At 38.1% G+C, this 26,516-nt stretch overlaps 1 protein-coding gene across 2 annotated transcripts in view; it reads left to right on the plus strand.

The window, feature by feature from the left end:
• Positions 1-5,297: 5,297 nt before the first annotated feature.
• Positions 5,298-26,516, plus strand: part of LOC124774998 (G patch domain-containing protein 11-like) — a 138,350-nt gene continuing 117,131 nt past the window's right edge. For both annotated transcript variants that reach the window (XR_007015580.1, XM_047249751.1), the window contains exon 1: positions 5,298-5,508. Coding sequence is in view for 1 of the 2 variants with exons in the window: in XM_047249751.1 (XP_047105707.1) it covers positions 5,459-5,508 (50 nt within the window). In the remaining variant the exon portion in view is untranslated. The remainder of the gene's footprint in view (positions 5,509-26,516) is intronic.

The following is a 26,516-nucleotide window of genomic DNA, read 5'->3' on the forward strand; positions in this document are numbered from 1 at the left end:
TGAAGAGGGGCAGCAGCCTTTTCAGTAGTTGCAAGGGCAACAGTCTGGATGATTGACTGATCTGGCCTTGTAACAATAACCAAAACGGCCTTGCTGTGCTGGTACTGCGAACGGCTGAAAGCAAGGGGAAACTACAGCCGTAATTTTTCCCGAGGGCATGCAGCTTTACTGTATGATTACATGATGATGGCGTCCTCTTGGGTAAAATATTCCGGAGGTAAAATAGTCCCCCATTCGGATCTCCGGGCGGGGACTACTCAAGAGGATGTCGTTATCAGGAGAAAGAAGAAAGAAAACTGGCGTTCTACGGATCGGAGCGTGGAATGTCAGATCCCTTAATCGAGCAGGTAGGTTAGAAAATTTAAAAAGGGAAATGGATAGGTTGAAGTTAGATATAGTGGGAATTAGTGAAGTTCGGTGGCAGGAGGAACAAGACTTCTGGTCAGGTGACTACAGGGTTATAAACACAAAATCAAATAGGGGTAATGCAGGAGTAGGTTTAATAATGAATAGGAAAATAGGAATGCGGGTAAGCTACTACAAACAGCATAGTGAACGCATTATTGTGGCCAAGATAGATACGAAGCCCACGCCTACTACAGTAGTACAAGTTTATATGCTAACTAGCTCTGCAGATGACGAAGAAATTGAAGAAATGTATGATGCAATAAAAGAAATTATTCAGATTGTGAAGGGAGTCGAAAATTTAATAGTCATGGGTGACTGGAATTCGAGTGTAGGAAAAGGGAGAGAAGGAAACATAGTAGGTGAATATGGATTGGGGGACAGAAATGAAAGAGGAAGCCGCCTGGTCGAATTTTGCACAGAGCACAACATAATCATAACTAACACTTGGTTTAAGAATCATGAAAGAAGGTTGTATACATGGAAGAACCCTGGCGATACTAAAAGGTATCAGATAGATTATATAATGGTAAGACAGAGATTTAGGAACCAGGTTTTAAATTGTAAGACATTTCCAGGGGCAGATGTGGACTCTGACCACAATCTATTGGTTATGACCTGTAGATTAAAACTGAAGAAACTGCAAAAAGGTGGGAATTTAAGGAGACGGGACCTGGATAAACTAAAAGAACCAGAGGTTGTACAGAGATACAGGGAGAGCATAAGGGAGCAATTGACAGGAATGGGGGAAATAAATACAGTAGAAGAAGAATGGGTAGCTTTGAGGGATGAAGTAGTGAAGGCAGCAGAGGATCAAGTAGGTAAAAAGACGAGGGCTAGTAGAAATCCTTGGGTAACAGAAGAAATATTGAATTTAATTGATGAAAGGAGAAAATATAAAAATGCAGTAAGTGAAACAGGCAAAAAGGAATACAAACGTCTCAAAAATGAGATTGACAGGAAGTGCAAAATGGCTAAGCAGGGATGGCTAGAGGACAAATGTAAGGATGTAGAGGCCTATCTCACTAGGGGTAAGATAGATACCGCCTACAGGAAAATTAAAGAGACCTTTGGAGATAAGAGAACGACTTGTATGAATATTAAGACCTCAGATGGAAACCCAGTTCTAAGCAAAGAAGGGAAAGCAGAAAGGTGGAAGGAGTATATAGAGGGTCTATACAAGGGTGATGTACTTGAGGACAATATTATGGAAATGGAAGAGGATGTAGATGAAATGGGAGATATGATACTGCGTGAAGAGCTTTGACAGAGCACTGAAAGACCTGAGTCGAAACAAGGCCCCCGGAGTAGACAATATTCCATTGGAACTACTGACGGCCGTGGGAGAGCCAGTCCTGACAAAACTCTACCATCTGGTGAGCAAGATGTATGAAACAGGCGAAATACCCTCAGACTTCAAGAAGAATATAATAATTCCAATCCCAAAGAAAGCAGGTGTTGACAGAAACACTGGAACACGTGAGGCAATACTGACCTTACGACTTATCTTAGAAGAAAGATTAAGGAAAGGCAAACCTACGTTTCTAGCATTTGTACACTTAGAGAAAGCTTTTGACAATGTTGACTGGAATACTCTCTTTCAAATTCTAAAGGTGGCAGGGGTAAAATACAGGGAGCGAAAGGCTATTTACAATTTGTACAGAAACCAGATGGCAGTTATAAGAGTCGAGGGACATGAAAGGGAAGCAGTGGTTGGGAAGGGAGTAAGACAGGGTTGTAGCCTCTCCCCGATGTTGTTCAATCTGTATATTGAGCAAGCAGTAAAGGAAACAAAAGAAAAATTCGGAGTAGGTATTAAAATTCATGGAGAAGAAATAAAAACTTTGAGGTTCGCCGATGACATTGTAATTCTGTCAGAGACCGCAAAGGACTTGGAAGAGCAGTTGAATGGAATGGACAGTGTCTTGAAAGGAGGATATAAGATGAACATCAACAAAAGCAAAACAAGGATAATGGAATGTAGTCTAATTAAGTCGGGTGATGCTGAGGGAATTAGATTAGGAAATGAGGCACTTAAAGTAGTAAAGGAGTTTTGCTATTTGGGGAGCAAAATAACTGATGATGGTCGAAGTAGAGAGGATATAAAATGTAGGCTGGCAATGGCAAGGAAAGCGTTTCTGAAGAAGAGAAATTTGTTAACATCCAGTATAGATTTAAGTGTCAGGAAGTCATTTCTGAAAGTATTCGTATGGAGTGTAGCCATGTATGGAAGTGAAACATGGACGATAAATAGTTTGGACAAGAAGAGAATAGAAGCTTTCGAAATGTGGTGCTACAGAAGAACGCTGAAGATTAGATGGGTAGATCACATAACTAATGAGGAAGTATTGAATAGGATTGGGGAGAAGAGAAGTTTGTGGCACAACTTGACCAGAAGAAGGGATCGGTTGGTAGGACATGTTCTGAGGCATCAAAGAATCACCAATTTAGTATTGGAGGGCAGTGTGGAGGGTAAAAATCGTAGAGGGAGACCAAGAGATGAATACACTAAGCAGATTCAGAAGGATGTAGGTTGCAGTAGGTACTGGGAGATGAAAAAGCTTGCACAGGATAGAGTAGCAAGGAGAGCTGCATCAAACCAGTCTCAGGACTGAAGACCACAACAACAACAACAACAACAATAGTATTTGTTGTTCGTAATAGGGGTAATTTTACTCTGTTCAGTGAAATGAACTTGCAAAATACTGGAAGTAAAAACAATGTCCCTGCCTATGATTCAGAATGGAATATCACATTCTGATTGAAAGTCTTTAACAGGTTGCTGCTAGACATCAGGCAGAAAACTGAAAATCATAAGGTAATAAAAAAATACAAAGTAAAAAAAAATATTTTATTAGCTTCTCCTTCTATAATTATAATTAAACATAATGTTTCGACTCACGAATGCAATTGCTAGTTAATGTTAACACTAAGGTTCAAATTAACAGGATTTTAATGTTACCATTATATGTACAGCTGACAGTACTCATTGTAAAATTATGAAATGACTTGTACAAAGTATGAGAGAAAAACAGCGCTTAAAAAAAAATCTTTCTAGCTTTCAGGGTTGTTACTTCCTTCCTCTGGGAAGATGAATATAGTTTGTGACTGGAAATGAGGGGAAGATCACTTACACCACCCATATAGAACAATTATGTGACACATTCATGAGTACTGCTCCAATGTTTGAGATCCAGGTCAGATATAAGCAACACATTGAAGCAACTCAGAGTCTGGATGCTATATAGGTTACCAGTAGTTTCAAACTGTGTGTGAGTATAATGAGAATCCCTGGAGGGAAAATAATGTTCTTTTTGTACAACACTATTGAGAAAATTTAGAAGGCATGAGAAATCTGGGCTCGGATGGTAGATAGCCTTTCTTCCCTCTCTCTGTTTGCGAGTGGAACAGGAAAGAAAATGATTTGTAGTGGTACAAGGTACCCTCCACCAGGTACCATTTGGTTGCTTGTGTAGTATGTATGTACATCAAAATACGGAAGAAAATTGTGACTGCCTATTACATTAAGAAGTAATAGTTGAACTAACCTAAGCTTTGTGATTTACTTCAAATGTTTTGTCCCACTGATACACTCTGACAATCAGTGACTTGCATCTACAGCAGTCTTACAATTTGGAGATGTCAGTAGCCTTACTGATTGGATCTATTAATATTCCCTCATTGAGCTCTTTTTATCTTAAGATCACATAAACTGGATTTTTGAGAAACTACATACAGGGAGATGTGATTGGCATATAGCTGTTTGTTTACAGAAAAACAGCGATCAAAATTTAAGCATATCGGTAACACACACTGGGCAAGAGCACATATCTGCGCTAGAGCACTATACTGTATTTCGCCCCCTTCCCCCCCTTTCCCTAGAAACCTTGGCTGGAGTAATAACTATTTGTAGCATAGTCTGAGGTCTGCATTAGGTTGAAAAGCGATAATTTCGTCGACAGTTGTGGAACACAGCGAATGAGAAATAACGGTTGTGATAACAGACAGACGTGTGGCTTTGCCTAATATTTGTTTGCGGCGCATTTAAATGCACTTTCCCACATTTAATGCATTTCTCATAATAAAAAAATAAAACTACTGGGTCATCCCCAAAAAACATATATTAGAAAATGAACAATCATCCGACGTGTTTTGATGCATATTATTTACAGATATCGTACACAAACTGGAAAAATGCAATGGGCGTTCCACTACGTATCCTTTACCATATTTGATTTGTTTTTCCGCATTTGCTACTGCTGGTATGGGTTCAAAGACAAATTCGTGCTGCAAACGTCTCAGTGGTAGTTAGCCTACATTGGTAAGCTGCAGTTAATGCGTTAAAAACATTTATACACATTGTCCTCAATGCGTAATATGTGTTATGCTATAAATCACTCTGCCTTTCGACCAATAATTTGTTAACAGTTGGCTTCAATCAATCACGTAAGACTCTTAATATTTAACTTTGACTACGCTGCGGATTAATATGTCACCATAATCCAGATTATTCGCATTCAAACCTTCTTTCTACATTTAATTCTGTTAATGGAAGCTTCATTCAAACAATCTGGATTGATTTGACGTTCCAAAACAATAGCTGATGGCAAGTCTGTACAAACGCTGTGGCCAACGTGTGACGTCACTTACGTCAACAGAGTTGTTTACAGGTCTAGTCACCAGGCAGCGCTGTCACGCTTTCAGCCGTACTGATGACGTCATGAAGCGATTCCTCGGGGCCCGCGAGACGCACGTGTATCTTTGATGGGTGTCACATAGGCGTCGCTGGTCAGAGTTAAGTAACTGCACGGCCGCCTCTAATCAACGCCACCTAGGTGGCGTTGCTCTAATACAGGCGGCCGTGGTAACTGCTTTGTGTGCTTCGACCTTCGACCATAAATATAATCTATGGTCGAAGTTTGTGTGTATTGTGTGCGTGTTGTTATGGTCCATGCGGAGTAGGGGCGAGAATGTTGTTCAGTGGTAGTGTGTAAATGGTAGTGTAGTGCAAGTTATTTTGCGGTGGTAGTATAATCACAGTTCCACATTTAATATGGCTTCTGATGACGTTGATTATATGTCAGATGACATATTGGTTCAATGGTAATGGAAGTTTATTTCTCAGTTTACTGACAAAATAATGTTACAGAGCAAAAGTAAGGATCACAACTGGCTAGTTGGTCACTCTCATCACTGTCGAACTTCTGTAATCTGTCTCTGAGCATTAGGTTTTATAATGCCGTGTTAGACAATATGCATCTTCTCTATATACGCTTCATATTTGATTGGTTTACTTAAATGTTGTAAATGCCACTACAAGTGAATGTATTCGTGCTAGGCAACCGTATCGGAGAAAGTTTCATATTTATGATTCGTCCTTTTGCCATTCGCCACAACAGTGTGGTTAAGTTGCATATAGTCATTTTGACGATCACTACTTGCAAAGGCTTGCATTCATTTTCAAACCAGTCTTTAAATGATAGGGTACAATATTAATAAAAACATGAAATAAAAAATGTTAAAATGCATACGTAGTTTTCCAGCACACCTTATTGTTGGGTATTTCAAACATAAAGAGTGTGAAATATTTGTGAACGATCGTTTTATCGAATGACAATCAAACGTGCACAGAAGGAATGAACACCTACATCTGTACCCTGCAAACCACTCTGAAGTGCATGGCAGAGTGTGCATTCTATTCTGCCAGTCAGTACGTTTTCTTCCTGTTCAGTTCACGTACGGGTCGCAGGAAGAATGAGTGTTTAATTCGTCTGTGTGCGCTAGAATTAATCATGTCCCCATGATCCCTATGTGAGTGATATATAGGTGGTTGTAGTATATTCCTTGAGTCATTAATTAAAGCCACTTCTTTAAACTTTGTAATCAGGCTTTTTCAGTATCATTTACTTGTAAATTCTAGAGTTTGTCACTTGAGCTTCTTCAGCACCTGTGTGACTCTCCCACAGGTCAAACAAACCTCTGATCACTTGTGCTGCCATTCTCTGTACATGTTCACTATCCCCTGTTAGTTCTATTGTGTATGGGTCACACACACGCGCACACACACACCTGAGCGATTTTCTAGACTGGGTCACACAAGTGATTTGTAAGCAGTCTCCTTTGAGGACTTAGTGCATTTCCCCAGTGTTCTATCAACAAACTGAAATTTGCCACCTACTGTATGCATGACTGAGCTTATTTGATCATTTCATTTCATATCCTTACAAAGGGTTTTGCCAAGGTATTTGTATGAGTTGGCCAATTCCAACTGCAGCTCATTGATTTTATATGTTGTTCGTTTCATGAAGTGCACGATTTTACGTTACTGAATGCACAAAGCAAGTTGCCAACCTTTTGCACCACTTCGAAGTCTTATCAAGATCTGACAGGATATTTATACAGCTTCTTCCGGGCAATACTTCATTATAAATAATTGCATCATCTGCAAAAGTCAGTGTAATTGGCAAAAGCCTGAGGTTACTATTAATATTCTCCACGACTTCATCAATACGGGTCATTCCACGTCAAACGGGCCAATATTAGAAAGGTCCTCACGTGACCACCTCCAAATGTGTGAACTTCTATATGGTCTTTGATGCGTACATATCAAATTTCAGTTCAGCATGTTCAGTGTTCTAATTTTTAGAGATTTTTAAAGAGAGGCTACCCACCTTGGCATCAAGTACAAAGGTGCAAAAGTGCCATGTTTGCTAGGCAGTTTTAAAAGCTCTAGGAAACATTTGGTGATTTGCTTTAATATACATTGACAACATTTGATGCTGAATCACACCATGGCAAAGATTGGGGAGTTAGCAATATCTAAAACTAAATACGAACCTCTAAAGTGGCTATAAAAATCGTTGCACAATTCGAGGAACCTATGTTTGACCGAACGCTGCTTCTGTTAATATGAAACAATCACAGCAAAACTTCAGAGGGTTATTTCTATCTATGATATCTATATATGGGCCAGATTTAATTGACGTTGAATGCCTAGAGGGAAAAGATAAGCTTCTGCAAATTCGGCCACAAAATTTTCTACACACAAATTTTAGGATACTTTTGGGAGGTAATATCTCTGCTGTCTTGTTCAATCCTCCCCCCCTCCCCCCCCCCCCACACACACACAGCTTGAAGGTGCTGCTTTAAGCTTTCAGAGCTACAGTAATTAATTTCTGGATCTTACATTTTGATTACTAGTAAGTGTACCTATCAAAAGTAGGGAAAATGGATTATCGATAAACAGAAAAAAAATTAAAACAATTTGAAGTTGTAGGCCTATGTCAAAATATGTATAAATTGTAGTGTCTGTCAGTAGTGTAAGATTTACCTGTGGTTTAGTGACTGTAACTATGTTAATAAGAAATATTTTTGTTATTTTACAATATAGAATACAAATATAATAAAAACTCATAAAATCGTCTTAACATTATAAGATCTAGAAGATCATAATGGAATGCAGTGTTGCTTCAGAATGTTTTAACCCTGTAATGTATGTTGGTGCATATATAGGTGGGAGATTCCATGGTGACTCACATTAAATTTTGAAATCAGTGTTTTATTATGTTGACTTGTTATTAACCTATAAACCCATATTTTCTTTTGTAAATCATCATTATAAATTGTGTTATTCAGGGAAAGATCTTGAAGTGGTATTGAAGCAGGGAAGAGCATTAAAATTAAAGAACAAGAATGTAATTTATGTTGTGACTTACGTTACAAATTTGGGTTTCCTATTCCTAATGTGCGTTTTACGTCAGAAGTGTCCTCAAACTATTAGGAGAATCGATGTGGTTTTTATCACAGAAAATACATATTAGGTTGGCATTCAAATGACAGAGTTACAGATTTCTAAAAATATTTATACCATGTGAAATATTGTAATATGCTGAAAAAGGTGCGTGACTCAGTGTTACATAGCTCATGTTACTTGTTACTTCTTGTTGGAAAAACTTTTTTTCTGCAAGCAGTGAAATGAAAATATGACATCATGTGCCAAATAAGATAAACCAAGAGCCCCCTTGCAACCTTCTACTTTGGTGGCGCAGACGAAGCTGATTGTCATAAGTCATTACCATTCAATTACGGCAAGATTAGATTAGATTAGATTAGATTAATACTAGTTCCATGGATCATGAATACGATATTTCGTAATGATGTGGAACGAGTCGAATTTTCCAATACATGACATAATTAGGTTAATTTAACAACATACTTAAGTTAATATAACAACTTTATTTTTTTGTGTTTTTTTCTTTATTTTTTATTTTTATTTTTTTATATTTTTGTTTTTTTTCTTTTTTTCTTAATTTATATCTAAAAATTCCTCTATGGAGTAGAAGGAGTTGTCATTCAGAAAGTCTTTTAATTTCTTCTTAAATACTTGTTGGTTATCTGTCAGACTTTTGATACTATTTGGTAAGTGACCAAAGACTTTAGTGCCAGTGTAATTCACCCCTTTCTGTGCCAAAGTTAGATTTAATCTTGAATAGTGAAGATCGTCCTTTCTCCTAGTATTGTAGTTATGCACACTGCTATTACTTTTGAATTGGGTTTGGTTGTTAATAACAAATTTCATAAGAGAGTATATATACTGAGAAGCTACTGTGAATATCCGTAGATCCTTAAATAAATGTCTGCAGGATGATCTTGGGTGGACTCCAGCTATTATTCTGATTACACGCTTTTGTGCAATAAATACTTTATTCCTCAGTGATGAATTACCCCAAAATATGATGCCATATGAAAGCAATGAGTGAAAATAGGCGTAGTAAGCTAATTTACTAAGATGTTTATCACCAAAATTTGCAATGACCCTTATTGCATAAGTAGCTGAACTCAAACGTTTCAGCAGATCATCAATGTGTTTCTTCCAATTTAATCTCTCATCAATGGACATACCTAAAAATTTGGAATATTCTACCTTAGCTATATGCTTCTGATTAAGGTCTATATTTATTAATGGCGTCATACCATTCACTGTACGGAACTGTATGTACTGTGTCTTATCAAAATTCAGTGAGAGTCCGTTTACAAGGAACCACTTAGTAATTTTCTGAAAGACAGTATTGACAATTTCATCAGTTAATTCTTGTTTCTCAGGTGTGATTACTATACTTGTATCATCAGCAAAGAGAACTAACTTTGCCTCTTCATGAATATAGAATGGCAAGTCATTAATATATAATAAGAACAACAAAGGACCCAAGACTGACCCTTGTGTAACCCCATTCTTGATAGTTCCCCAGTTTGAGGAATGTGCTGATCTTTGCATGTTACGAGAACTACTTATTTCAACTTTCTGCACTCTTCCAGTTAGGTACGAATTAAACCATTTGTGCACTGTCCCACTCATGCCACAATACTTGAGCTTGTCTAGCAGAATTTCATGATTTACACAATCAAAAGCCTTTGAGAGATCACAAAAAATCCCAATGGATGGGGTTCGGTTATTCAGATCATTCAAAATTTGACTGGTGGAAGCATATATGGCATTTTCTGTTGAAAAACCTTTCTGGAAACCAAACTGACATTTTGTTAGTACTTCATTTTTACAGATATGTGAAGCTACTCTTGAATACATTACTTTCTCAAAAATTTTGGATAAAGCTGTTAGAAGGGAGATTGGACGGTAATTGTTGACATCAGATCTATCCCCCTTTTTATGCAGAGGTATAACAATAGCATATTTCAGTCTATCAGGGAAAATGCCCTGTTCCAGAGAGCTATTACACATGTGGCTGAGAATCTTACTTATCTGTTGAGAACAAGCTTTTAGTATTTTGCTGGAAATGCCATCAATTCCATGTGAGTTTTTGCTTTTAAGCAAGTTTATTATTTTCCTAATTTCAGAGGGAGAAGTGGGTGAGATTTCAGTTGTATCAAATTGCATAGGTATGGCCTCTTCCATTAACAGCCTAGCATCTTCTAATGAACACCTGGATCCTACTATATCCACAACATTTAGAAAATGATTATTAAAAATATTTTCAACTTCTGACTTTTTGTTCGTAAAGCTTTCATTCAATTTGATGGTAATACTGTCTTCCTCTGCTCTTGGTTGACCTGTTTCTCTTTTAATAATATTCCAAATTGTTTTAATTTTATTATCAGAGTTGCTGATTTCAGACATGATACACATACTCCTGGATTTTTTAATAACTTTTCTTAATATAACACAGTAGTTTTTATAATTTTTGATAGTTTCTGGGTCACTACTCTTTCTTGCTGTCAGATACATTTCCCTTTTCTGGTTACAAGATATTTTTATACCCTTAGTAAGCCATGGTTTGTTACAAGGTTTCTTACGAGTATATTTAACTATTTTCTTGGGGAAGCAGTTTTCAAATGCATTTACAAAAATGTCATGAAATAAATTATATTTTAAATTGGCATCAGGTTCACGGTACACCTCATCCCAGTCTAACTGCTGTAGGCTTTCCCTGAAATTTGCAATTGTTAAATCGTTGACTGAACGTACTACTTTGGACGACTGTTTAGTATTGCTGAATGGAGCTATGTCATATATTGTAACTAGCTGTGCACCATGATCAGAAAGACCATTCTCAACAGGCTGAGCATTTATCTGGTTAAACTTATCTTGGTCTACAAAGAAGTTATCTATCAGTGAGCTGCTATCCTTTACCACCCGAGTAGGAAAATCAATAACGGGTGTCAAATTGAAAGAACCGAGTAATACTTCAAGGTCATTTTTCCTATTACCCTCTTTCAGAGAATCTACATTGAAGTCCCCACAAATAATAATTTGCTTCCCCCTGTCTGACAGATAGCACAACAAGGAGTCCAAATTTTTCAGAAATAGATGAAAATTTCCTGATGGGGACCTATATACAGTTACAATTATAAATGTGCCTTTATTTAATTTAAGCTCACAGGCACATGCTTCTATATGTTTCTCTACACAAAACTTTTTTGTTTCTATACTTTTTGCACAATGATAACTTTTGACATATATGGCAACTCCTCCTTTCTCCATATTTTCTCTCATTACATGTGCAGAGAGCTTATAACCACTTACATTTACCTTATCCATATCGGTAACAATGTGATGCTCAGACAGGCATAGTATATCTATTTCATTCTCAGCTTCTAGATCTTCTAAACAAACCAGAAGCTCATCTACTTTATTCTTTAAACTCCCCAATATTTTGATGAAATATACTTACATTATTTTTAATTATACTTTTATGAGAACCTTTCCTTATTCTAACATTTGCAGTACTCTCCTGTCTGAGTTTCTCATTGTGCTTAGGCCTAGTTCCTATACCAGTGGTCACATGGTGTTCAGAGAGGCAGATTATGTCAACTGGGTTGGGTGACTTTAATTCATCAATGCAATTACCTAGGACTGAGATACAACTTGGTGGAGATAAAATTTCTGGTGATTGGTGAAAATTTATAATTGGTAGCTGTGATTGGTGATCCAATGTGCTAGAATTGTGCTGTTTAATTTCTTTCCTAAACTGAAGATTTGTTTCAATCCTGACCTCTCGTAGAACTTGACATCTTTCTGTCTTACCTATCCTAAAAAAGGTGCTGCTCCAACACCTGTAACCACTGGTATTTTGCCATTCATGGCAGTGCCTCCCCCCCTTAAATTTCCTGCTATTACCCCAGCCAGTTTCCCCTTCCCTTTCCTGTTGAGATGTAGGCCGTGCCTGGTATAGTCCCACCTACTGAGATAATCAACAGGAACCACACCAATATGAGCCCCCGCACCCGACCCAAGCAGCCGTTCCAACTCCAAATTAACTCTCCCAACAGAAGAGTTCAAATGAGGCCGGTCATGGCGTCTCAGGACAGATACAAATTCAACATTGGTGTGTCTCGATGCCGACACAATCTTTACCAGGTCACACTCTATACTGTACCCAGGATCTCTGTCAATGCTGTTCCCTGGCCCTCCCACAATAACCACGGTGTCTTCCCTGGTAAATCCTTTACAGAGTGAACCTAAATCCTCTGTCACCTGATCCAGACTAGCACTTGGTTTGAAAAAATTTGTGACCTGGTATTCTGGTCCTAATTCCTCCTGCAGAAGTTGGCCTACACCTCTGGCATGAGAACTGCCTAACAACAAAACTTTCTTCCTTTTCGATGACTTTCCTACATTCTTTTTCAATTTCCTATTGAAAGTTTGTTGTGTCCTGTCTACACCTACCTCTGCTTGAGGCTCATCAGTTTCTAACTGAAGCAAAAAGTCAACTACAACCACTTAAGGAAATGTTACCAGTGTACAAGGAGCTTCTATGACGTAGGTCTGGGCTTGATTTTACTGAAGATAGGTTACATCAATTTGTTCATACCATAGTGTCTTCTTGATGACAAAATTTCAATCTTGCACAAGACTTGCTGCAACGCATTTGCTAAAGAAATACACATAACCAAGTTACGTACTAATGAAGTTTTTAAACCTGATTTGAAAATTTGTAACAAATGTAGACATGAAGTGGCCCAAAAAGAATCACCCCACCAAGATAAACAAGAATCACCATCCAGAAGACATCCATATCTTTGATGCTTGTTTTGCAGCTAATAGTCATTATTGTCACTTGAAGAATAACCATTAATGCTTCAATGGATCAGCTAAAAGGGTTCAATAGGATATTTCACGTGCAAAGTTCTGAAAGCCGAAGGCAGCATTACTAAGGTAATTGCCCCAGCTGCTGGTGGGAGCCAATTAGATATTGCTCACTTACAAATGCAGGAGTGCCAAAAAGGTAAATATATGGACAGCTTAATTGAAGAACTTAAAATTAAGCTCCAGACTTCAAGCAATTGCAGTGAAATTCAAATTTTGACCCTATCCGCAAATAGCTAAACTATTCAAAAAGACTGCTAAAGATTTCGCTCTTTCAACCATAGTGGCGAAGAAGGCCAGGCAACTAAGGATAGAAAGTGGGATTTTGGCAACACCTGCAAATCGGAAAGGAAAAACGTTCAATGGTGAAGTAAACCAAAACGTCCTCACTCGTTTATGCCCAGGCAAAAAGGACTGTGTTGCAGTAAGACTGATGGAGGAGGAGAAGATTCACAAGCAGAAACACCTACTCCTTCCTCATCAGCTTTATGCACCCACATGGTTCTGCATGTTCCTTCCCCAGGCCAACTGCTGAAGGCACGTGCTAGACTCATGAGCAACATATTTTCGAGATTTAAGAAGCATCATCATCATCAAGACAATACATGTATGAACACAATCTGTCCTTTACAAAAATTGTAGAACCGTTATCCAAAAATGGAACTGACTGTTTAGTATTTTGTTTTGCAAATTTGCTTTGTTGTGTATTGTACTTGTTTATATGACATGTGTTAAATTAATGTTTGAAACTGATTTACATACTCAAATAAAAAATTAATTACCAGTAGTGTTATGAGCCTTAATGAGCAAAATATTTCACTTTTTAATCTTCTTGAAGTGCTAAAATAATAACTTTTGAAAGGTATGCAGTGTTGCTTCAGAATGTTTTAACGCTGTAATGTATGTTGGTGCATATATAGGTGGGAGATTCCATGCAAGATGCAAAATGCAAGATCCAGAAATTAAATGATTTAGCTTTGAAAGTTTAAAGTGTTCTCGTTTTTCTGTGGCAAACAAAAAGGATTGAACAAGATAATTGAAATATTACAAATCCCCCTCCCCTCAACAAAAAAGCTAAAATTTGCACTTAGAAAATTTTGGCCAAATTTACTGATGCATATATTTTCATCTAGGCATCCCATGGTAATTAAATTTGGTCCATACATAGACATCATCAGTGGGAATAACCATCTGAAGTTTTGGTGTGATTGTTTCATATGAAAATTAGCAGTGCGTGGTCAAACATAGGCTCTCAGAATTGTGGGACACTTTTTTTAGCTACTTTTGAGGCCTGTATCTATATTTAGGTATGACTAAATGCCTAATTTTTTGCCATGTTGTGATTCAACATAAAAAGTTGTCTTTATATATTAAAACAAATGACCAACTGTCAGCAAGAAATTTTGAAAAAAAGCGTAGCAAACATAGCAAATTTGCACCTTCGTGCGTGATGCAAATGTGAGTAGCCTCTTTTGAAAAGCCCCTAAAAGTTCAACTACTGAAGATACTGAACTGAAATTTGATATATAACCATCAAAGACCATATAGAACTCTCACTCTAAATTACATTAGATTAGAAGATGGTCGAGTCGAGATCTTTAGCTCCCTTGACGTGGAATGACCATATACAACCTAAACAGCAATGGTCCCAACACACCTCCCCGGTAGGCAAACCCGAAACTACTACTACATTGGACAATGACTCTACATTTAAGGTAACATGTTAGTTTTTATTATTTTACACGTCTAGTTCCAGAGGACTAAATTGAGGAGCAAATCTCCAAGGTAATGGAAAGTGTCAGTACATGAAATTACAACATAAAAGTAATAACAGATAAAATAAAATGTTCACGAACCCAAAAAAGACAAGCCACAAGTTTATATAAACACAATCATCAATATGACACAGGAATCAGCTTAATTTTTCAAGGAACTCCTCAACAGAATAGCAATAACGCACGAGGAAACTTTTCAGTTTCGATTTGAAAGTGTGTGGATTACTGATAAGATTTTTGTATTCTTGTTGTTGTTGTTGTTGTTGTCTTCAGTCCTGAGACTGGTTTGATGCAGCTCTCCATGCTACTCTATCCTGTGCAAGCTTCTTCATCCCCCAGTATTTACTGCAACCTACATCCTTCTGAATCTGCTTAGTGTATTCATCTCTTGGTCTCCCTCTACGATGGTGATCCCTTGATGCCTCAGAACATGTCCTACCAACCGTCCCTTCTTCTAGTCAAGTTGTGACACAAACTCCTCGTCTCCCCAATTCTATTCAATACCTCCTCATTAGTTACGTGATCTACCCATCTAATCTTCAGCATTCTTCTGTAGCACCACATTTCAAAAGCTTCTATTCTCTTCTTGTCCAAACTATTTATCGTCCATGTTTCACTTCCATACATGGCTACACTCCATACAAATACCTTCAGAAACGACTTCCTGACAATTAAATCTATACCCGATGTTAACAAATTTCTCTTCTTCAGAAATGCTTTCCTTGCCATTGCCAGTCTACATTTTATATCCTCTCTACTTCGACCATCATCAGTTATTTTGCTCCCCCAAATAGCAAAACTCCTTTACTACTTTAAGTGTCTCATTTCCTAATCTAATCGCCTCAGCATCACCTGATTTAATTTGACTACATTCCATTATCCTCGTTTTGCTTTTGTTGATGTTCATCTTATATCCTCCTTTCAAGACACTGTCCATTCCGTTCAACTGCTCTTCCAAGTCCTTTGCTGTCTCTGACAGAATTACAATGTCATCGGCGAACCTCAAAGTTTTTATTTCTTCTCCATGGATTTTAACACCTACTCCGAATTTTTCTTTTGTCTCCTTTACTGCTTGCTCAATATACAGATTGAATAACTTCAGAGACAGGCTACAACCCTGTCTCACTCCCTTCCCAACCGCTGCTTCCCTTTCATGCCCCTCGACTCTTATAACTGCCATCTGGTTTCTGAACATATTGTAAATAGCCTTTCGCTCCCTGGATTTTACCCCTGTCATCTTTAGAATTTGAAAGAGAATATTCCAGTCAAAATTGTCAAAAGCTTTCTCTAAGTCTACAAATGCTAGAAACGTAGGTTTACCTTTCCTTAATCTATTTTCTAAGATAAGTCATAGGGTCAGTATTGCCTCATGTGTTCCAACATTTCTGCGGAATCCAAACTGATCTTCCTCAAGGTTGGCTTCTACCAGTTTTTCCATTCGTCTGTTAAGAATTCATGTTAGTATTTTGCAGCCGTGACTTATTAAACTGATAGTTCGGTAATTTCCACATCTGTCAACACCTGCTTTCTTTGGGATTGGAATTATTATATTCTTCTTGAAGTCTGAGGGTATTTTGCCTGTCGCATACATCTTGCTCACCAGATGGTAGAGTTTTGTCAGGACTGGCTCTCCCAAGGCTGTCAGTAGTTCTAATGGAATGTTGTCTACTCCCGGGGCCTTGTTTCGACTCAGGTCTTTCAGTGCTCTGTCAAACTCTTCATGCAGTGTCGTATCTCCCATTTCATATTCATCTACATCCTCTTCCATTTCCATGATGTTGTCCTGAAGTACATCACTCTTGTATAGACCCTCTATATACTCCTTCCACCTCTCTGCTTTCCCTTCTTTGCATAGAACTGGGTTTCCATTTGAGCTCTTGATATTCATACAAGTGGCTCTCTTTTCTCCAAAGGTCTCTTTAATTTTCCTGTAGGCAGTATCCTCTACATCCTTACATTTGTCCTCTAGCCATCCCTGCTTAGCCATTTTGCACTTTCTGTCAATCTCATTTTTGAGACGTTTGTATTCCTACTCTTGTGGTAGCTTATTGAAAATGGATGCAGCAATATACTGCACTCCTTTCTGCGCAAGAGTCAAGGAAGTGCAATCCAAATGCAGTCTGGAATTCTGCCTAGCATTAACTGAGTGAAAGCTGCTAATTCTTAGGAATAAGCTGTTTGTGTAACAATAAAAGACAGAAAATATAAATATTGAAAGGCCAATGTCGGAATACACAGACTAAGAAATAGGGGTGGATAAGAGGTTCACAAACTTGCACCGCTTATTGCTCGAACCACCTGTTTCAGGGCCAAAAATATTCTTTGACGATAGGAAAGAGTTACCCTAAGATATAATACCATACATCATAAGCAAATGAAAATAAGCAGGGTAAATTACTTTTCGTGTAGAACCATCACTTACTTCAGATATTGTTCAAATAGTAAAAATGACCAGATTAAGTCTTTGAACAAGATCCTGAATGTGGGCTTTACATGATAGTTTACTATCTATCTGAACACCTAGAAATTTGTTCAGTTTCACTAATCATACGCCCATTCTGTGAAATTAAAATGACAGGTTTTGTTGATTTATAGTGTAATCACCTCTTGATCTCCCTCGACAATTTTTGCCCTCCACACTTCCCTCCAATACAAAACTGGTGATCTCTTGATGCCTCAGAACATGTTCTATCAACTGATCCCGTCTTTTAGTCAGGTTGTGCCACAAATTCCTCTTCTTCCAATTGTTTTCAGTACCACCTCATTAGTTATGTGATCTAGCCATGTAATCTTCAGCATTCTTCTGTAGCACCACATTTCGAAAGCTTCTATTCTCTTCTTGTCTAAACTATTTATCATCCATGTTTCGCTTCCATACATGTTACACTCCCTATAAACACTTCCAGAAAAGACTTCATGACAATTAAATCTATACTCAATGTTAACAAATTTCTCTTCTTCAGAAATGCTTTCCTTGCCATAGCCAGTCTAAATTTTACTACTTCGACCATCATCAAGTTATTTTGCTCCCCAAATAGTAAAACTCATCTACTAATTGTCATTTTCTAATGTAATTCCTTCAGCATCACCTGATTTAATTCAACTACATTCCATTATCCCAGTTTTGCTTTTGTTGTTGTTCATTTTATATCCTCCTTTCGAGACACCATCCATTTGATTCAACTGCTCCTCCAGGTCATTTGCTGTCTCTGACAGAATTACAATGCCATCAGCAAACCTCAAAGTTTTTATTTCTTCTCCATGGATTTTAATTCCTACTCCAAATTTTTCTTTTCTTTCCTTTACTGCTTGCTCAGTATACAGATTGAATAACATCGGGGATAGGCTAAAACCCTGTCTTACTCCCTTCTCAACCACTGCTTTCCTTTCATGCCCCCTCGGCTCTTATAACTACCATCTGGTTCCTGTACAGATCGTAAATAGCTTTTTGCTCCCTGCATTTTATCACTGTCACCTTCAGAATTTGAAAGAGAGTATTCCAGTCAACATTGTCAAAAGCTAGAAATGTAGGTTTACCTTTCCTTAATCTATCTTCTAAGATAAGTCGTATGGTCAGTATTGCCTTGTGTGTTCCAAGATTTTTATGGAATCCAAACAGATCTTCCGCGAGGTCAGCTTCTCCCAGTTTTTCCATTCGTCTGTCAAATTCTTCAAGCGGTATCATATCTCCTATTTCATCTTCACCTTCTTTCTCTTCCATTTTGCCCTCAAGTACTTCGCCCTTGTATAGGCCCTCTATATACTCCTTCCACCTTTCTGCCTTCCTTTCTTCGTTTAGAACTGGCTTTCCGTCTGAGCTCTTGATATTCACACTGGTGGTCCTCTTTTCTCCCAAGGTCTCTTTAATTTTCCTGTATCTGTCTTACCCCTAGTGATACATACTTCCACACCCTTCATTTGTCCTCTAGCCATGCCTGCTTTGTCATTTTGCTCTTCCTGACAATCTCATTTTTGAGACTTTTGCATTCCTTTTTGCCTGCTTCATTTACTGCATTTTTATATTTTCTCCTTTCATCAATTAAAATCAATATCTCTTCTGTTACCCAAGGATTTCTACTAGCCCTCTTTTTTTTTTTTTTTTTTTTTTTTTTTTTTTTTTTTTTTTTTTTAAATCTAGTTGATCCTCTGCTACCTTCACTACTTCATCCCTCAAAGCTACCCATTCTTCTTCTTCTTCTACTGTATTTCTTTCCTCCATTCTTGTCAGTCGTTTCGTAATGCTCTCTCTGAAGCTCTCTACAACCTCTGGTTCTTACAGTTTATCCAGATCCCATCTCCTTAAATTCCCACCATTTTGCAGTTTCTTTAGTTTTAATCTACAGTCCATAACCTATAGATTGTGGTCAGAGTCCACATGTGCCCCTGGGAATGTCTTACAATTTAAAACCTGGTTCCTAAATCTCTGTCTTACCGTTACATGATGTATCTGAAACCTTCCAGTGTCTCCAGGCCTCTTCCTTGTATATAGCCTTCTTTCATGATTCATAAACAAAGTGTTAGCTATGATTAAGTTATGCTTTGCACAAAATTTTACCAGGTTGCTACCTCTTCATTCCGTATCCCTAGTCCATGTTCACCTAATAATTTTCCTTTTCCTACTATCGAATTCCAGTCCCCCATGAATATTAAATTTTCATCTACCATAACTATTTGAATAATTTCTTTTATTGAATCATACATTTCTTCATCTGCGGAGCTAGTTGACACATAAACTTCTATTGCTGTGGTAGGCTTGGGCTTTGTGTCTATCTTGGCTACGATAATGCATTTTCTATCCTGTTTGTATGCAGTCCTGTTTTTTTATTCGTTATTAAACCAACTCCTGCATTCTCTTATTTGATTTTGTATTTATAACCCTGTATTCACCTGACCAGAAGTCTTTTTCCTCCTGCCACTGAATTTAATGAATTCCCACTATATCTAACTTTAACCTATCTGTTTCCCTTTTTAAATTTTTTTACATACATGCCCGATGAAGCGATCTGACATTCCATGCTACGATTCGCAGAATGCCACTTTTGTTTCTGCTGATAATGACGACCTCCTGAGTAGTCCCAGCCCGGAGATCCAAATGGGGTAGTATTTTACCTCCAGAGTATTTTACCCATGAGGACACTATCATCATTTAACCATACAGTAAAGCTGCATGCCCTTGGGAAAAATTACGGCTGAAGTTTCTCCTTGCTGTCAGCCAGAAATTGTGAGTTAGAAACTGTAAAAACTGAGTCTTACTGCAACTTAGCATTAGTTTATTTTCTACAAGCCATGAACTTATGCCTTGAAATGCGCTCTTTGAAACAGTGCCATTGTTGCACACAACATCCTTTACTACCAAGCTAGTGTCACCAGCAAACAGAAATATTTTGGAATCACCTGTAATAATAAAGGCCACATCACTTATGTAAATGAGGCACAAGTGTGGCCCCAGCTCTCCCATTTAACCATGCTACTCTCAGACCCCACATTATAGCCATTATGAACAGTGTGGAGAATGACTTTTTGCTGTATGTTATTAAAGTAAGAGGTGAACTAATTGTTGTGAGTTGCTCCCCGTATTCCATAAGGGTCCACCTTCTGGAGCAATATTTTGTGATCAACACAATCAAATGCCTTAGTTAAATAAAAAAAGATGCCTAGTGTTCGAAACTTTCTCTTTAATCCATGCAGTACCTCGGGGAGAGAAGAGAATATAGCATTTTCAGTTGTTAAACCACTTCTAAAACTGAACTGTACATTTGATAGCAAATTATGCAAAATAAAATGATCAATTAACCTTACATACACAGCCTTTTCAATAACTTTAGCAATCGCTGATGACATAGTAATAGATCTAAAATTGTCTGTATTATCCCTTTCTCCCTTTTTATAAAGTGGCTTTACTACTGAGTATTTTAATTGTTCAGGAAACTGACCATTCTTAAAGAAAAATTACGTGTACAGCTAAGTACAGGGCGAACATGTGCAGCACAGTACTTTAATATTCTGCTAGGTACTCCGTCATATCCATGAAAGTCCTTAGTCTTCAATGCTTTAATTATTGACTCAGTCTCCTCCTTGTCAGTATCACAGAGGAGTATTTCAGACATCAGTCTTGGAAAGGCATTTTCCAAGAGAGCTATACAATTCCCTGTAGAAACTAAGTTTTTATTTAATTCACCAACAATGCTCAGAAAGTGATTGTTAAATACTGTACATATATCTGACTTACATTTTTACTACGAACTGGCTTTATATCTTCGAGCTTGTCCTGCTAACCACATGCTTGCTTCATGACTGACCATATGGTTTTAATTTTACCCTGTGAATTAGCTATTCTCTTTGTGTACCACATACTCTTTGCCTTCCTAATAACATTTTTAAGCACCTTACAATACTAAATATTTGTAATGGGCTATTGTAATTCAATTGTGACTACTTCTAACATTTTAATATAATCCCCACTTTGTTCTACGTGATATCCTTATCCCACTAGTCAACCACCCAGGCTGCCATTTGCTTCTAGTACCACATTTAGAACACACTAATGGAAAGCAATTTTTGAAGAGCATGAGAAATCTGTTAAGAAAAGCATTATATTTGTTATTTACGTTATTGGCACTATAAACATCCTGCTGCTCTTGTTCTTTAACGAGGTTGCCATTGGATTAGCTTTTCTACATAGTTTGTAATTATATATAACTTTTGTTTGGGAACAAAAACCTTTTAATGTTAAAATTTGTGCATCATGGTCTGAAAGCGATTCACCCTTTTAGTAACAGAATGCCCATCTAATAATGAAGAATGAATGAAAATATTTTCTATATTTGTGCAACTGTTCCCCTGCACCCTGTTTGGAAAAAACACATACTGCATCAGATCATATGAATTTAAGAGATCTTCCAGTATCCTTTTTCATGCACGATCACATAAGAAGTTAATATTGAAGTCACCAATTATAACTAATTTTTGGTACTTCTTACAAAGTGAACAAAGAACCCTCAGCAGAAATGCTCTGAAGTCAGAGTTAGGGTACCTATACATAACAATGATTAGAAGTTTAGTTTCACTAAATTCAACTGCCCCTGCACAACATTCAAATACCTGTTTAGTGAGTCTACAGACTCCAGTGGAATACTGTTTTTTACATACATGGCCACTCCCCCAGTCCGCAAAGAACTCCTTGAAAAATAGCTAGCTAATCTTTATCCTGGTAAAGAAAACATCTGAATTTTGTAATTGTTTAAGTGGCGTTTCGATATATCAATTTTTGTATCCTGTCTGGATACGCGTGTTGATCTGCTCCTGTGAACTGCTTCTGCAAAATAGGCTGAGAGTGATGTAAGCGAGTAGGAGCAGGAAAAGGTGAAGTACTTCGGTACTGCATGTCAATTTAAAGCACCTTTAATATAGGTTAATTCTTACAGAGAAGTGGCTGGTTGCTGTTTTCTTCTCTGTAAGAATTAACCTACATTAATTGTACACAGCCATGGTCTCACCGTGTCAGTTTTAGACAAAATAGCATAAAGCACCTTTACTATAGGAAGAATATGAATACATGAATTGTTACTTAATTTTGGCTGGGATGAGCACATAGGTGCGAAGCCATACGTCAGTCAAAGATAACATCAACTAGAAGTTACAACGGCAATATCTGTAGTGGCTCACGCACTATGCGATAGAAACAATCTTGCTAGGTCATCTGCTCGTGACCAAAAGAGGTGAATGGGGAGCGGCGCTCGTCGAGCTCCACAGCATCGGCTAGAGGGCGCTGCGGTCGGTGCTTTTCATTTGCTTTCATAGTGCCAAACTTCAAGAGCGCACCTACGTTTTGGCATCGTAGCTATTTATACCACACCAATAATGTCAGAGTCAACATCTATAAGCAGTTCACTAATATTATCTGTAATACCTTTTATATTTTGATGAAATATGATAAATCCTTCACTACTTGAATTCATGACCTCCTTTGAAGGTGATTCCTTTGTTAGAGGGACTTGCTTTAAGCAGGAATACTTATCAGCTGACGTCAATCTAAAAAAAAGTTACAGCACTAACACCAACAGCTACAGGAATTTTTCGTTGAGTGATCCCACCACAGGCCACACAACACAGTCACCTATAAGCTTTGCTAGCCTCCCCTTCCCATACGTAGTGAGGTGCAGGCCATGCCTAATGAAACCTGATCTATTGATAAACTCAACTGGCACGACTGCAATGTCAGCCAGGCTCTCCACCATCAGTGCCTTCTGCAGCCCCATGTAACATGCTTAACAGCAGCATTAAGAAAAGGCCAATCATGACACTGAAACAGTAGCACGGAATGCACATTAGTGCCATCAGCTTGAGTAGCTATCTTTGCTAGGTCACCACCTACATCATACTCCCCATTCCTGACAAGACTGTTACCAGCTCCACTGACAATCACTGCCCAATCCACTTTCGTAGAATTCCTACATAACTTCCCTACATTAACAGTCACCTGAGCCAACACTGCACTAGGCTTCACAGAGGTGGTGACCTGGTACTCACTGCCCAATACTTCCTGCTATTGCTGGCCCATACCTCTGCCATACAAACTATGTAGCAGCAGAACCGTCTTCTTTCTATTAGAATTTGCAACTAACATCCTCCCTATCAAAAAATTCTTAGTCCAGTCGCAAATTTCTATTGATACACCATATGATCATACCTTTGGCAATAAGAGTAGGTGTGCTGAGTCCAATGGTTTTCGAAAAGCAAGAAATACTGCATCAGCATATCTCTATACAACGTGAGTGTAGAACTCTTGTCATCTAAGCATAGAAATGCAGTGCCCCTGTTGGTTATGTGCCTTGCATATCATTTGTTGTAGTTTGGCAAACTGTGTGTGACAAAGGATTCCTCACTTATATCTTGTTTTGAACTATATGTAAATATGCAATGTAACAGGCTGATGTGGGAGTAGAATCGAAAATCATTATCTTTTCCTGTTCCAATGACATGTTTAGCAGCCATGTTATATTTTGGCAAGACATGAAATATGAGCATCTACTGCTGACACTATCAGACAGCTGGAGTTTTATTAACTGTGGGGTGGAGTTCATTGTCGGGGTTGTATAGACATCACTGCTACATACATATGAACAAATGACAACCACAGAGTAATAGTAACAAAATGAAGTAAACAGGAAACTGTTGATAGGTTAGGATTTGTAAATTTATGTTCCCTTAAATTGACATTGACACACAATATGAAGTTCAAATGTGCAGTGATGCCTTCCATGATTTCACAAAGCTTACGTTTTTTACACATTTCGTGTCTTGGATTATGGACAGGTTTTGTAAAAGTATTAGCTAACATTTCTTTAGTAGGTAGATGTTCAATATTTATATCATCTGGCTCCAGATACTTTCTTGTAAAATGATACGAGGGCTGGAACTTTAATAGTGGCAACTATTTATTTACAGCTCATACAAAATAGATACGTGTTTCGAAGTTTTACTGACCTTCAAAGTAGTCACCAGCATTGTGTAGAACCCATTGTCAGCAATGTGGAAGTCGTAGGATACTCTTAGCAGTGTCAGTTGTGTTGACAGTTCGAGCAGCACGGTTTGTTGCCCGACAAATTTGTAGCAGTTCTGAAGTGAATGCCGTGAAGCGTTTCCTTCAGTTTAGAAATAGAGTTGAACTTACGATGACGTAAGTCAAGGGAGTGCAGTAGGTGGTGTAGCACTTATCAGCCCCATCTGTCAAACAAATTAGCAACAGCTAGCACTGTACATGCTTGAGCATTGTCCTGCAAAATTCAAATGGCTCTGAGCACTATGGGACTTAACATCTGAGGTCATCAGTCCCCTAGGACTTAAAACTACTTACACCTAACTAAACTAAGGACATCACACACATCCATGCCCGAGGCAGGATTCGAACCTGCGACCGCAGCGGTCGCGCGGTTCCAGACTGAAGCGCCTAGAACCGCTCGGCCACACCGGCCGGCTGCCCTACAAAATGATGGTCAGGTCTTGCAGAAAGTGTCATCACTTCTGTCCCTATGCTGTTCATTTTTGGAACACAACCTACGACCAGCTTAGAGACAGAAGTGATGACACTTTCTGCAGGACCTGACCATCATTTTGTAGGACAATGCTCAAGCGTATACATTGCAAGCAGTTACTGATTTTTTTGACTGATGGGGCTGCTAAGTGCTGTACCACCTAGTGCACTCCCCTGACTTAAGCCCTCATGAGCTCAACTCGATTTCTAAACTGAAGTAAACACTTCAGGGCATTCACTTCAGAACTGCTAGAAACTCAATGGGCAATACACCACGCCACTTGAACTGTCAACACAACTGGCACTGTTAAGAGTATCCTACGACTTCCACATCGCTGGCAACGGGTTATACACAATGCTGGTGACTACTTTGAAGGTTACTAAAACTTTGAACCATGTATCTATTTTGTACGAACTGTAAATAAATAGTTGCCACTGTTAAAGCTCCAACCCTCGTATTTTGTATGTATATATAGATTCTTGCTAACCAAATGGCTCCTTTATCATCAAAATATGCTTTAAGTGACTTATTCTTTAAGTGACTTGTGACACTACTTGGATCTACCTCAGATATGTTGTCGTAATCCTTAGCAGCTTATGCCTAAGCCATATATTCAGCTGCACATGTGGAAACTACAGTAGCCTAGTTCTTTTTGTCTCCTAGACTGCAAAATTAAGGGGTTTTGTATTTTTATGCATGAACCAGTTACATAGTATCAGCCCTTCATTTTATTTCTCCTGTCTGCATCACTAAAGACAGTTGTTTTCCTATTGGCTATTGCCATCTCTAGAAAATTCTAGCATATATCCCAAGGCCCCCTTTAAATATCTAAAAATTCTTTTTAGTCATAACCAGTGGACCTTTTTTTAAACAGTCAATATATCTGCTAAGGAGATTGACAGCAAAACATACTTCATTTCTAGAGATTTGGATACATATAGAAAAACTCCCATTGACCTCTGATAAGGTACACTGTTTGCAGGTGATTTGACTGCTTCAAAGTTCAAACCAAGTCTGAGTGGCATTGGCACTGGTTTGGCTTCACTCATTCCATATTTCTCCAGAACTTTTCATGCATAGGATTCTTGGTAGATCTAAATCTTCTTCTCTCTCTCTCTCTCTCTCTCACACACACACACACACACACACACACACACACACACCAGTTTTGTGTTAATTGCCATACATAGGCCTTGGCTCGATGGTCCTAAATCCTCCCTCTCAAAAAATCTCTTCAGTGAATTTTTAACTTGATTCGAAATACTTCTGTCATTTGAGAATAATAGCATGTCATCAACATAGAAAGCTATGATGACTAGTTTGGTGTCATCTCTATGAAAGCAGATACATAGATCAATGTTAGATCTGTTCAATTTCACTTTACTCAACATCTCATCAACTGCATGATTCCAATTCCGACCAGGCTTTTTTAAGTTGATAAATGGCTTTCTTCAGCCTCCGTACTTTTCCAGGAACTGCAAAATTTTCTGATGGAATAATATAAAGTTCTTCCTTTAGGTCTCCATAGAGATAAGTAGTAGTGATGCCCGACATGGTCAACCTTCAGGATCTCTCGAGCTGCCTTAGACAAGAGATGTCTTATGGATGCATACTTGACAACCAGTGTGGAGGTTTCATTATAATTAACACATTGTGCTTGAGACCGCCCTTTTGCCATTAAGCACGCCTTAAATGTTTCTG

The sequence above is a fragment of the Schistocerca piceifrons genome, chromosome 2, assembly GCF_021461385.2.
Source record: "Schistocerca piceifrons isolate TAMUIC-IGC-003096 chromosome 2, iqSchPice1.1, whole genome shotgun sequence".
In the NCBI taxonomy this organism is placed as follows: domain Eukaryota; kingdom Metazoa; phylum Arthropoda; class Insecta; order Orthoptera; family Acrididae; genus Schistocerca; species Schistocerca piceifrons.